Source organism: Phycomyces blakesleeanus (genome assembly GCF_001638985.1).
Source record: "Phycomyces blakesleeanus NRRL 1555(-) unplaced genomic scaffold PHYBLscaffold_2, whole genome shotgun sequence".
Lineage (NCBI taxonomy): Eukaryota > Fungi > Mucoromycota > Mucoromycetes > Mucorales > Phycomycetaceae > Phycomyces > Phycomyces blakesleeanus.
In genome coordinates, this window is record NW_017265135.1 from 1,908,613 (window position 1) to 1,921,683 (window position 13,071).

At 35.8% G+C, this 13,071-nt stretch overlaps 4 protein-coding genes across 4 annotated transcripts in view; 2 read left to right on the forward strand and 2 right to left on the reverse strand.

Moving 5' to 3' along the window:
• Positions 1–2,284, reverse strand: part of PHYBLDRAFT_121334 (hypothetical protein) — a 4,292-nt gene extending 2,008 nt beyond the window's left edge. The window contains exons 1-4 of the mRNA XM_018428792.1: positions 2,184–2,284; positions 1,939–2,091; positions 1,469–1,685; positions 1,117–1,251 (exon numbers count right to left, since the gene is read on the reverse strand). Coding sequence (XP_018297717.1) covers positions 1,117–1,251; positions 1,469–1,685; positions 1,939–2,091; positions 2,184–2,196 — 518 coding nt within the window. The 5' untranslated portion in view covers positions 2,197–2,284. The remainder of the gene's footprint in view (positions 1–1,116; positions 1,252–1,468; positions 1,686–1,938; positions 2,092–2,183) is intronic.
• Positions 2,285–9,488: 7,204 nt separating this feature from the next.
• PHYBLDRAFT_139707 (hypothetical protein) lies at positions 9,489–9,971 on the reverse strand (the record flags this gene model as incomplete). The annotated part of the gene is made up of 1 exon (XM_018430273.1): positions 9,489–9,971. The coding sequence occupies one exon, from the start codon at positions 9,969–9,971 to the stop codon at positions 9,489–9,491; it is 483 nt and encodes a 160-aa protein (XP_018297718.1).
• Positions 9,972–10,527: 556 nt separating this feature from the next.
• On the forward strand, positions 10,528–11,354 carry PHYBLDRAFT_157295 (hypothetical protein; the record flags this gene model as incomplete). Its single annotated transcript, XM_018433593.1, has 2 exons — positions 10,528–10,695; positions 10,810–11,354. A coding segment is annotated over exon 2 (473 nt), but the record flags the coding sequence as incomplete, so codon positions are not given.
• A 536-nt stretch (positions 11,355–11,890) lies between these two features.
• Positions 11,891–12,064, forward strand: PHYBLDRAFT_95458 (C2H2-type zinc finger transcription factor; the record flags this gene model as incomplete). Its single annotated transcript, XM_018443907.1, has 1 exon — positions 11,891–12,064. A coding segment is annotated over one exon (174 nt), but the record flags the coding sequence as incomplete, so codon positions are not given.
• Positions 12,065–13,071: the final 1,007 nt, after the last annotated feature.

A 13,071-nucleotide genomic window follows, 5' to 3' on the forward strand; every position in this document is an offset into this window, starting at 1 on the left:
TCAAAACTTCTTCCCCCCCCCCCTCGATCTTTTCCCTTGTACATATTATGCATGTAGATATGTGGGAGGGTATATGAATAGTTTCTTTACCCGTTCTCAGAGAAAGCAAGAGCCCTAATCTTTCCAGTGTGGCCACTGAAGCTTGCAGCAACAGTTTGAGACTTGACATCCCAAATGGGAACAACCGAGTCCCCAGTACCAGCCCCAAGGATCATCCCATCAGGATGGAAGTCAAGTGCAGTGTAACCTAAGTGCAGCCCAGGTCAAAACAACAATAATAATGGCAGAAATTATGAGTAAAATAAATTCATGCATATCTACGTATTATATATTCCTATATTTTCGGTCGGGGGGGGGGTTTTTTTTTTTCGTAGAAGGAAAGGAGTAAAGAGACTAATTTTTTTCGACTTTAACTTGTACACATTCCCCCCCCCCCCCCCTCTCTCTCTTTCTTTAACAAAAGAGATAATGTAACTCACCAGCTTCGGTCTCGGTGTCAATGGCTTCAATAAAGGACTTGCCGTTCTCAAAGTCATAAAAGGCCCACTTGTTATCCAAACCAGCACTGACAAAGTAGTCCTTGCTAGGGTGAATAGCAAGAGCAGTGACATCTGCAGTGTGTGCAGAAATGTTGTGGGCAGTGTGGTAGCCCTTGGCTCCTCCTTCTGTCCAGACACGCACGTGCTTGTCGGCACTAGCCGAGACAAACACATCCTTTTCCACATCCTGTCCTCTGAACTTAACCGAGGTGACCTTCTTGGTGTGACCTGGTAAGTCCACAACAACCTTTTCTTCGTCGCGGTTGTAGACCTGGACCTTTTTGTCGTTACCACCGGTGAGGATAAGCTTACCGGTGACATCAACATCAACAGCGGTGATGCCGGGTGTGCGGGAGGAGTGGAGGGATGGGATGGTGGAGGTTTGGGTGAATGTTTTGATGGTTTCCAGGGAGGTGTAATCGGTAGGAGGCTTTCTCTTGCGTCGACCCTGAGACAAACTATATGTGCGTGTACATAATCATAACCACAAATACATTGTATATTATATATTGATTAATAACATGCTTTTTTTGGAATCATATTCAGCGTATTTCTTTCTTCCTTCCTTTTAGCTTACGTTTCACTTGTCTCGTTAATCTTTGCAACAACTTCTTCTGGGAGCGCACCATCAACTTCCATTGTTTCGGTCTTCTCTTCTACAGGTGCAGGTGCAGAGGTAGTGCCCAAATGAGCCTGGACATTGGCAAGTGCTCTAAACAAAGTCAATAAATTAAATTAAATTACGGTACATGTACACACACACACATATATATATACTCATTAATTCATTCAATTTTCTTTCTCTTTCTCTTTCTCTTTCTATTTTACATTACATATTATATTACATTATATTTTCTATCCTTTTAAATGGGTCTGCGCTCTTTCGCTTATGTTTCTACTACCATATCTCTTGATAATTCTCTACTTACTCTCTAGCAGCGTTGCGTTCCTTCTTGAGACGTGCAATAACACGGGCAGCGGCATCGTTTTGATAGAGGGCGTGAGAAAGTTCCTGGCGAACTTGTTGATATTGTTGTTTCAATGTGAATGATTCGAGCATAACACTGTCCCACTCGTTCTGCAAAGCGGACAGGATAGAGGGTACGGATGAAAGCTTTGGTGGGCGAGGCTTGATTGTCTCTGGGTCTGTTATTAAATTGTTTAATTATATATATATATGTATGTATGTATGTAGCGTAATAGTTGCATTATTATAATATTTTAGCTGGAGCTCAGTTATTGTTTCCATGCGATCGCATCACTGAATAAATAAAACAAGAAAAAAACATCATCCTTCTTCTTCTTTTCTTCTTCTTCTTTTCTTCTTCTTCTTCTTTTTCTGGTTCATCCACAAAGAAAATTGAAAAATAATAATAATAATAAAAGACAATTTACGCACTTGTCTTGAGTTCAATCAAATCATCGACTGTGAGATCTTCTCCTGTGACAGGATCTTTGCCATGATCACCAATGTATTTGACGATCAGTCTTTTTTCAAAAAGGTTGCCTGATTTAACAGACACCACTGGATGTTCAGGTGACTCTCCAGAAACTATAAACACGAAAGTTAATTATACATGTATAAAAACCTCTCCAGATGTTTAAATATAAAATTTAATGATGGATGATGCGTAAGAAACTTACTTGCGCAGAACATGGTGTGTAAAGATAGAAAGACTAGCTCTTTTCCTTTTTTTTTCTTTTCCCACTAAACTTTCCAGCCCAAAAAAAAACGCGCCTTGGGCTTCACACCAAAAAAAAAACTCGAAATCACAGTCTGAAAATTGCTATTATATCTCTACGTCATCAATTTCTACGTCATGATCAAAGAAGCATTGAATCTTATACAGATCAAAAGATTAAATTGTACGTGTTTTAAACTTTTATGCATTTTGACATTTAGGCAGCCCAATGAGATCTGAGGAGGAATAATTGATACGAAATAAAAAGAAGTACCATAAATCTAAAGAAGGCACAAAAATATATACACAAAAAAGAGATCTTGACATTGCATGACAGAGAATTGTCAGTGAGAAATGTAAAAGGCATGAAAAAAAAAACTCACATTAGGGGAAAACGACTTTTGAGAAATAGTATTGAGCTAAAATGGATACATGCAGCGGATAATGATACATGAAAAATAAGTATATAGAGAAATAATAACATGAAATAATCGAGAATAAGAAACTAGGCACTGACAGTATCAGGACTGGGAATGGATTTTAATAGGGACATGAGCTCCACAGAGGGATTCTTCCCTTGAGAAACTCGGGATGTCCATTAATAGATCCAGAATATATAATAATACGAGACAAAATCGATTATAATAGATACAGTTTTCAGAATTACACAGATTATTCGTGTTGGCGGGGAAAAGTGGAGATTTTGGACAAAAGAAGGAGAAGGGAATCCATCAAGAACTAGATTTCTGTGAATGAGAGCAATGGTAGCAGGGAAGATAAAACAAGCATATGTTCTCTGTTTCTCTTGGTAGCGCCACATTGGACATCGGTAGCTTTAAAACCCGTTGTTGCTCTTTGGTAATGATGCTGGTAATGATGTCTTATGCCTAACCTTTTTCTTATTTTGTTTCTGTTCTCGAGTCTTTATCCATTGATGAGTGAAAGCAAAATATATGATCAATCAGCTCTCAGTACCCGATTAATTACTTTTGATTTGGGCTTAATAGTTTCACTCAGAAAAAACCTCTCTTGACACAAACCATTCGGGTTACACCATTGAATTTTAGAAGCTTAATGCAAATAATTAAAATAAAATAAAATCAAACGAAACGAAACTCTTTGACACAAGCACAGTCATGGTTTGTAAATCAAACATGATAATATATAGAAGTATAAACTTGGTGGTATAAAGGCCTTGTATGTTTATCTAGATAGCTGACTATAAGTCCAATATCTTTTGACTAGGTTAATAAAAATAGGGGGTTTCACCAGCTTTGGATGTTGACTGTTGGATATAGCGGTAGTTTAAGCACCAGCCAATAATAATAAGTATCGAAAAAAGACTGGTGAAACCCCCTAATGACCCTTGGTTGATATGTTTTCTCTCATATACGTCAAAATTCATATGTACAATACGCTTGATTAGAGTACCCATAAATATAGTGCCTATGCCCAAATTCCTCACAAGTAAGTTAGACTTCTATAATTTGGTATCAAGATAACTACTTTTATATAGATTGATTATGTTTTATTTTTGACTTTGCTTCTATATGAACTTCGCCATCAATCATACATAAAGTACAAAATTTACAAAATTTCGGCTAAGTCACGACATCTAGAGTATCGAACTATTTTTTTAGATGCTTGGATGCTCGTTTTTCATTTTTTGAAGATTCATTATAGCCAATCATTTTCCGAATTAAGCTACCGATATATCCGACAGTCAACATTCAAAGCTGGTGAAACCCCCTAATGTAATACCTTAATAATTGTTACAAAGGTGTTCTTATATGAAATGTTACCTAGAAACTACTTTTGCACGGTTCGCAATTTTGTCTTGAGTAATACATTGACCATTGGTAAGCTAAACAGTTGATTCTTTGAAGAAAAAGAAAAACTACTCTTTGGTTGCACTAATATTTTTTTTTTTTAAGAAAAATGAGCAATTTAACCAATAAAATCTACCTTTTTTTTAGGTAACCGATGCTTTTTTTTTCCAAATTAACAAAACCCATAAGCCTGACTGTACAGTATATTATCTTCTTTATTTTTTGGTAATTGATTGAAACCACCCAGACAGATGAGACATGTGCTATCAACTTGAAAATTTATAAAATAAAATAAGATCATTATTTCAAATTCGAGTACTTCTTCTGTATTTGCGTCACCTCTCAAACATGGTCAAATGTGAGAAGCATGGCATCAAGAGACTTGGATTAATTCGGTCTTGTTTGAATACACCACAATGCTTAAATTGGACCTACAGTCATCTTTTCATTTATTTATATATTTGTTTGTATGTGTTTGATCTACCATAATTTATGGTCTAATGACGCTATGTAACCCTTGTGCTGTGAATGTGGGAGCTGATACTACAAATTGACTTTTTACATACATCATACTGTGGGATTACACAGCAAATTAAATTAAATTCAACTCAATAAATAAATAAATAAATGAGGAATATACTTTGACAGGTTAAATTATCTTGACCGTCTGTTATAGATTGTTAGTATATATATATATATAAGATAAAATGATATAAAAGATACTGATTCGTGCAAAGTATCAACTTCCTCTCTTTTGTAAATATGCTTTTATGTTGGTATCTCCAAATATGTTCCGTATTTTGAAACACATTGAAACAATATTTTAGAGTATTAGGAACAGACTATTGCTAGTTACACACTGTCCTGGTTTACTGGCTATATCTATTTGCACACACACACCCATATATATACTTATATATATAAGCAATACTCATTTTGCTTTGGCTTGAACTAATACAGAAAAAGAAAAATCCTCTGGACAGGTTTAGGGAATAAGGGAAAATATAATACGTCATCAAACTGGTTCTCAAAAAGAAGAGGAAGGAAGAGAAAAAAAGGTACCAGGGAATAAGGTAGTTTGATAAATGATTAAAGTAAAAAAGTAAAAAAATAAAAAAGAAAATCTGTAACTATGTGGTGGGAAATAAATTAATAAAAAAAGAAGAAAAAGAAAAGAAAAGACAGATCAGTGGTTTCTTACAGAAAAGAATTTAAGCTTTTTTCTTTTTCTGTGTTTCTTTTTCATTTTTGGTTTTGATTTTGGTTTTGCTGTTTATGTTATTGAAATGGCCGACGTGTGTCATGCGTGCTGCTATAGAGAGTTACACAGGAAATGGGACGAAATACAAAGAATATGAAAGGTATAGCTAACTAATAGCAGTGTCAGTGGTAGCGATGGCAATTGGGATTGTGATTGTGATAGAGATAACGGTGTTGGGGTTGGTATTAGTATTAGTGTTGGGGCTGGGGTTAATGATGTCCTGTGCCTTTATTTTTAAGAAAGAAAACATCTTGAATATTCTAGTTGTCACAATTTCTTTTTTTTTAGCTAGCAATTATGCCTACTGGTCTCCGAGGGCCAGCTGTGCATGGTATTCTTATACCAAGATAACCAGAAGAGAGAAGAAGGAGAGGGTGAATAATGTATTAGTTGAATAGGTGATCAATGCGCGACATTTGCTGTGGATCAATCCAAGAATGAAGCTTACCAGATGATATAATTGGGTACATGTGATTTGCGCATGTATTTACATCAATATTCGGTAGTTTTCTATCATGTCTACCAGCATTATTGGTTCAAAGATAGCATCTCCAGGAGAAGAACGTAAAGTATCATTTACATACTCAAGCCATTTGACATTTTTATTTTATTTTTATTTGGGAGTGTATGGTGTAACCTTGGAAAAAACTGTATCCATAGAAATTAACGGACAAGGACAAGGGGATACGCAAGATATAGTATTTTTACTTGGTTTTCGGACCTTTTCAAAAAAAAAAAATTCGGACGTTCTCTTTTTTTTTTCTGGATGATTTCCATTTTAATTTCAGACGTTTACAAAAGGGAATTCAGACAATTTCAAATTTTTATTGGACAATTTTATTTTTATTTCCAGACTTTTTTCTTACTTAGTTTAGACAAATTATTTCATACAGATTTCCATAATTATTTGTCGCAAGCTGGAAAAAACCTGTCGTGATTTGAAAATGGGACAACCAATAAAAATCTGAGGGAAGCTTTTTGAGAGAAACTTTTTTCCTTTCAAAATTCAAAATGACTGATCATAATTTTACATTAGGCGCAAATGTAGAGACCATTGTTAATCAAAGCACTCTATAATAATAGGGGGTTTCATTATCTCTTAGGATTAGGATTAGGATTGGGATCCGGAAAGCGGGAGTTTAAATAGTGAAATTATTGGCTGAGAAGAATCTGAATAGAATTAAAATGTGTAGATTTAATCCGAAGGAAAAGACTTTCGGATTGAAATTTAGGATTGCTCATTTTGACGTCTGGAAGTACTTAGAGCGAAAGTTTATCAATTTATTTGCCTCTCTTACATATTTCTAGTTTATATATCACCCTTTTTATAAGCTAAACTCCTAATATAAGTAATAGAAATTAAGTTAATTGCTTATAATAAAATATCAGGTTCAAGAATAAAACGATTAATTAAAAAGGGGGACTCAATAATTTTCATTTTTTATTCACTATCATTGGCTACAGGTTTAACATCCGCTTTCCGAATCCCAATCCTAATCCTAATCCTAAGAGATAATGAAACCCCCTATTATTATAGAGTGCTTTGATTAACAATGGTCTCTACATTTGCGCCTAATGTAAAATTATGATCAGTCATTTTGAATTTTGAAAGGAAAAAAGTTTCTCTCAAAAAGCTTCCCTCAGATTTTTATTGGTTGTCCCATTTTCAAATCACGACAGGTTTTTTCCAGCTTGCGACAAATAATTATGGAAATCTGTATGAAATAATTTGTCTAAACTAAGTAAGAAAAAAGTCTGGAAATAAAAATAAAATTGTCCAATAAAAATTTGAAATTGTCTGAATTCCCTTTTGTAAACGTCTGAAATTAAAATGGAAATCATCCAGAAAAAAAAAAGAGAACGTCCGAAAACTAAGTAAAAATACTGGAAATGGACTAGAGTGATTTCTGTCTCAAACTCCCGCGTTTCCATGGATGCAGGCACCGTCATTAATATATGTATGTATATTCACCTGTCATGGCTGCGGATTTATGCTAGTTTCTTACAACGGGTGGGAAACAAATTAATGTTGCCTAAATAAATCGATAAATAAATAAATACATACAAATAATATGGATTTTCCTCGTTTTATTCTATAATTTATATCAGTGAAAGGTGGCTTTGTACACTCAACACACACTCACCAATAGATAGATAGACAGACAAAAAGATATCCTTGATGAGAATCACATTTGACTCTTCAATGCTTTAGCCCTTCTTAAATGAGGACTATACATTCATGACATTAGCTATAATAAGTGATAGTATCCATTGGATATATTTCAATATAATATGTTTTTTCATCTGAAATGTAATCAACAAAGAAGGCCTACCCGAATCTGGTGCACCAAGTAAATGAAATGATTCTGAGCAATCAAGATTCCATTCTTTTGGGCACAAACCATAATAATCATAATCATAATAAAGAGGTGATTATAAGAGGTTATTTCCTAATTTGAAAGTAAAGTAAGGATGATTTTTATACTGCAAAAAAAAATTAATTTGTTTCAAAACTTTTTTTTAATTTTTTTTATTATTATTTATTTATTATTGTACTCAAATATACTTACACTTAGACCTGCACACACAAATATTATGATTATTATTGTATCAATAATGAAGCATGTATATATATCTGTGTGTGCGAGTGTGTGAATATGAGTAACCCTGTTCATGTAAGAATTTCCATTTTTTTTTTCATATATATATATATATATATATAAATTTCTCTCCATAGTTCATTCTTGGACACTATTCTTAATAGAGATAGATAAATAGATAGATAGATGCGCCCACACCTACACACACACACAAAGATATATAAGGGTAATAAAGGCTACACACGTATATATATATATATATATATATATATACAATTATATATAATGGTGTGTGTGAAATGACTTTTTATATATACAGTTTTCCTTCTAATACTTCTTTTTGCCGTGGTGTTTGGACCAAGCAAAAGGTATTTTGTTTTTGTGCACTGTTTTTTTTATAAAAAAAAATAAAATAAACAAAAAATCAAAAAATATAAACAACTTAATCGAATGTAGATAGTTTGCACAACAGTAGAATTGCCATGGCAACCACTCTAATACCAATATAAGCTAAACATTTATATATATGTGTATTTATATATGTATTTATATGTATAATATATATATGTATATTATTCCTCTTCTTCTTTCAAGATGGAAAACTAGAGGTGTTCTGTTTAGAAACCTTTTATATGTATATATTATATTATATTATATTATATTATATTATATTATATAAATATATTGTAATGATAGCGGTATTTGGGCAACCCGGCACCTGGAATGAGATTTAAATAATAATGATAATAATAAGACAGCTTATCCCGGCTAGGCAAAATATGTAATTGTAACAAGTACCAAATCTTATATAACTTATGATGATGATGATGATGATGCTGGTGATGATGCTGATTATTTTATTTTATTTTATTTTTACTGATGATGTAGATGAGCATTTGGGTAGAAATATCCAGCAGTGCAATGTGGAAAAGAAAAGCTGTGAATTGTATCACTGAAGCAGAACTTGAACTCGTGCCGAGTGCATGGGGCTCATTTCAACAGACTCTATTTTATGTTTTACTTGTATATTTCTAAATATTATGGTTATTAGTCTTTAATACTCTCTATTATGCTTAGCGTATGTGTACGTGTGTACGTGTGTTTGTGTGTTTGTATGTTCGTGTGTACATGGTTTGTATATATACATATATGATTGAAAGTGTTTTGATTATGTATATATATATATATAAATATATATAAACAGGTATATGTTTTTGATAAAATTGTCTTACAAAAAGTAAAGAATCCGAAAAAGGAACCTATTCTGAGGTAACATCGGGGACTACCAAATTAAGACTAGTCTCAAGGTTGCTAGGATACGCCACAAAAAAAAAGAATAAAGTGAAAAAAAAAGTAATGCACAGTAATTATACACATATATAAATTTGTATATGTATGTATTCAAGTTGAACAATAGAGTCAAATATAATAATATTATTGTAATAGTATGAAAAAAACAAAAAATTCTGAACACAAGAAATAATAATATCCTTCTCTCTCTTTCTGTGTGTGTTATTGTGTGTGTGTGTGTATTTATGTATATGTGATTGGTTAACCATCAGCTTATTTATTTAGTATCATTTCACAGGTCGAAGAACTTCATCAATACGGTAAGCGATTCCATTTGCGGCTTCAATAGGATCAACGGTATCTACCGTAGCTCGGTCATTCAAAACCGTCTTTCGCAGAAATACGTGGTGGTGGACCTGTATGGTTTGATCCTCGAGCATAGTATTCAGTTTTTGAGTATGTTGTAGCGATTTTGAGTCAAGTTTCCCAGTCGGCACGATATGGTTACGCAAAAAGCTCTTGAGGTTTGCTCTAATGTCGGCATCAGCATGATCACCAAATGCTGAATTGACAGGACAGAAGACTGTAAAAGGTGCACTTTGAGTGTCGTTGAATATGTCAAAGATGTCGTCGACCCGAGTTAAGATATCTAGAAAGGTAGACAGAGACGGGTCCGGGGCTAGTTTGTCAAACAGGGACTGCTGGGCTACAGTACGATAATCAGGAGCGTTTGGCTCATAGAGTAACTTGATATCTTCAGATTCTCCCATCACTGATCCAAGTATAAATAATGATAGTAATAAAGACCGAGTGAATAACCAGATGTTCATCTTTTATATGTTATTTTATATAATTGTTTCCAATGTTACGATATTGCGCAAAAAAAAAAGCAAAAAAAGCAAAAACTACAACAGTAAAGAAAAAGATGCCTGATGCATTTATGCAACCAAAAAGAAAAAAATCTCAATTATCAGCATTAGACCTGACGTCATATAAAATATGAGACACTTTAGACAAAAAAAGAAATAAAAAAAAAAGAAAAAAAAAGAAAAAAGAAAAAGTGGTAAGGTAGTACAATACAAAGAAGTGTTTGAAGGAGGCAAATAAACAAATCCCGATGACCTCGCATCAAAAATAATAGTAATACAATACAGTACAGTACAGTACAGAGCAGTGAAGTACAATATAATATAATACACACACAAACGCACACACATATATATAAATAAATATAATAAGAAAATTTGAGCGATATATTGTCACTATATAAACAAACTCGTTTGATCGCATCTCCTCTTCCTTTTACCCATCTTTATTTTCGAATATCAAAACCTGAAAAAAAAGACGAAGAAGAAAAAGACTCTACCTTAAAGGAGCTCCTTTTTTCCCTCTTTTATTTCTCTCTCTCTCTATATCAACCTCTCAAACTACTCGGTTATTATTATAGTCTATATAAATACATATATACACACCCGCACATCTATTTATTGCCAGGTTGGAAAGACTAGAATATAACAAGATAGAATACACAAAAAGAAACATTGTATTCATTCATTTATACTCTTTTTTTATATACAATACCTATACGTGTGAAATAAAATAAAAAAGTATCGAATTTATCGCTATGGCAACCACAACTTTCCGCGAAGTATATCCAAACCTTCCAAACGAGCAAGATATCGACACTCGCCTGGAACAAATTGACCAACTCAAAGACTTCTTGGCCAATGCACCCGTTGATTTTGTGACCATTGAAGGTCAGCCGCCCATTAAGCGCCACCCTCTTCCCAACGGTGATTCTATTTCATGCGTCCAGTGGAACTCAACCCATTTTATTACCGGCACTGACATCGTACGTTGTCTTATCTTTCGCTTCCATGCCTTTGGAAGACCCGTGTCGAATCTAAAGAAATTTGAGGAGGGCATTTTCAGTGACCTCCGCAACCTCAAGCCGGGGACCGATGCAACACTCGAAGAACCCAAGTCTAGTTTCCTCGATCTCTTGTACCGCCACAACTGCATCCGAACCCAAAAAAAGCAAAAGGTCTTCTTTTGGCAATCCGTACCACACGACCGTCTCTTCTTAGATGCACTTGAACGCGACCTCAAGCGAGAAAAATTATCCCAGGAAGTCACTTCGGAGGCAGTAGCCTATCCGGCAAACACCATTACCCTCGATGCCACCCAGGCAATGTTTGACGAGTTTAGACGTACGCTGTTATGTAATATCGAGCTTGAAGCCTGTCTTTCAGGGCGAACAACTAGTAACAATACCAGCAACAATATCAACAATAATATCAACAGCAACAGCAACAGTCCACGCGGATCTGCACCCTCGACGGGAATGCCCTCACCTTCGTTGTCCGCCAAAGAGTCAACTTCTCCGCTCGCTCAACCACAACAGCAATCATCATCAACAATAACCACAGCACCAGAAGAATGGCCCGAGCCTCGCTCTCCCGAAAGCTCGTTCACTCGAATGGCCCACAGCATCTTTGGTCAGTTTTCACTTTTCGAAGGGTCACCTATGTACAAGCAGCGTCGTCGCAAGTCCACCCGCCACCCATCTAGTTTGGCTAGCTTCCAGTCTCATCCAGTACCCGACCCAACCGACGCCTCGCTTATGATACGCTCCCGGTGGTCTCCATATGACAGACCCATCTCTCGACGCGGCTCCTCGGATGAAGTACTTCGGTCTTACTTTTGTCCTTTTCCATCGTGCGGAAAGGATTTTAGACGGCTAGAACATCTCAAGCGCCATCTTCGTACACACACAATGGAACGGCCTTATCTCTGCAACGTTTGCGGCAAGCGATTCTCACGGTCCGACAATCTGGCCCAACACAAAAAGACACATGAGCGCAGGCACCATGTCTTTGCCAGCGACAGTAGTGATGAAGGGACAGACAAGGAAGACGAGGACAGCGGTGATGAAACCCTCGAACAATTTTCGCCAACCCAAGGTAACTTGCCACTCAAGGGACTTCACGACAGCCACAACCCACCCTACCATCACGACAACAGCACAAACACACCCGACACAGCCAAGCACCCCGACTGGATCAAAACAGAGCCACTGGATGGAGAGTCTGATATCGAGGATTGGGTGAATCCCATTCCATCTCTGTCAGGCTCATCTACATTTACTTCGACTGCATCTTCTTGCACTTCCACGCCCGTTCGGACAAAGGTACAAGAATCGATTGTGGAAGATGAAGATGATCTGTTTTATCGCGATGGATATCTGCCAAGCCCGACATATATGCTTTCCTATACTTCCGCAATCTATCCCCTCGATGATCTGTGCTATCCACCAGAGAATCACGATTTACTGGACTCAGCATTTGACACCCTCGAATATCAAAAGGCAACGAATACCCACTGCAAAAGAGAAGAGGAGGAGCAACAATCGCCATTACCATCATATGTTCAAGATATCGATGACTACATGCACGACTGTGGCAAAGGAATCCAGGCATGCTATGAACTCTCCTCGTCATCATCTTCATCTTCATCGTCACCACCACAATCTTTGACTGCAAGCCCTAGCCAGCCTCAGCAAATTAGTGATCTTTACCTTCATCTTTCTCAGTCTGGACACGGTTCACCACACCCTTTTGAAGACTACAGCTGTTCATCTCCTAACCTCAGCATGCTTACTTCTGGGTTTAATTACCATATCGACTCTCACCACCGATCTACCATGAGGCCCACAGATGCCCTTATCCGCTTCTAAATCCGTCTCTTCTTATTCTTATTCTTATTCCCAACCAAACCCCACACCAACACCTTTTACACCCACACCATATTCCCTCCTTTTTTTATTTTTATTTTTATTATTATTTTTAAAAATGTACTTCATCTTTGTAT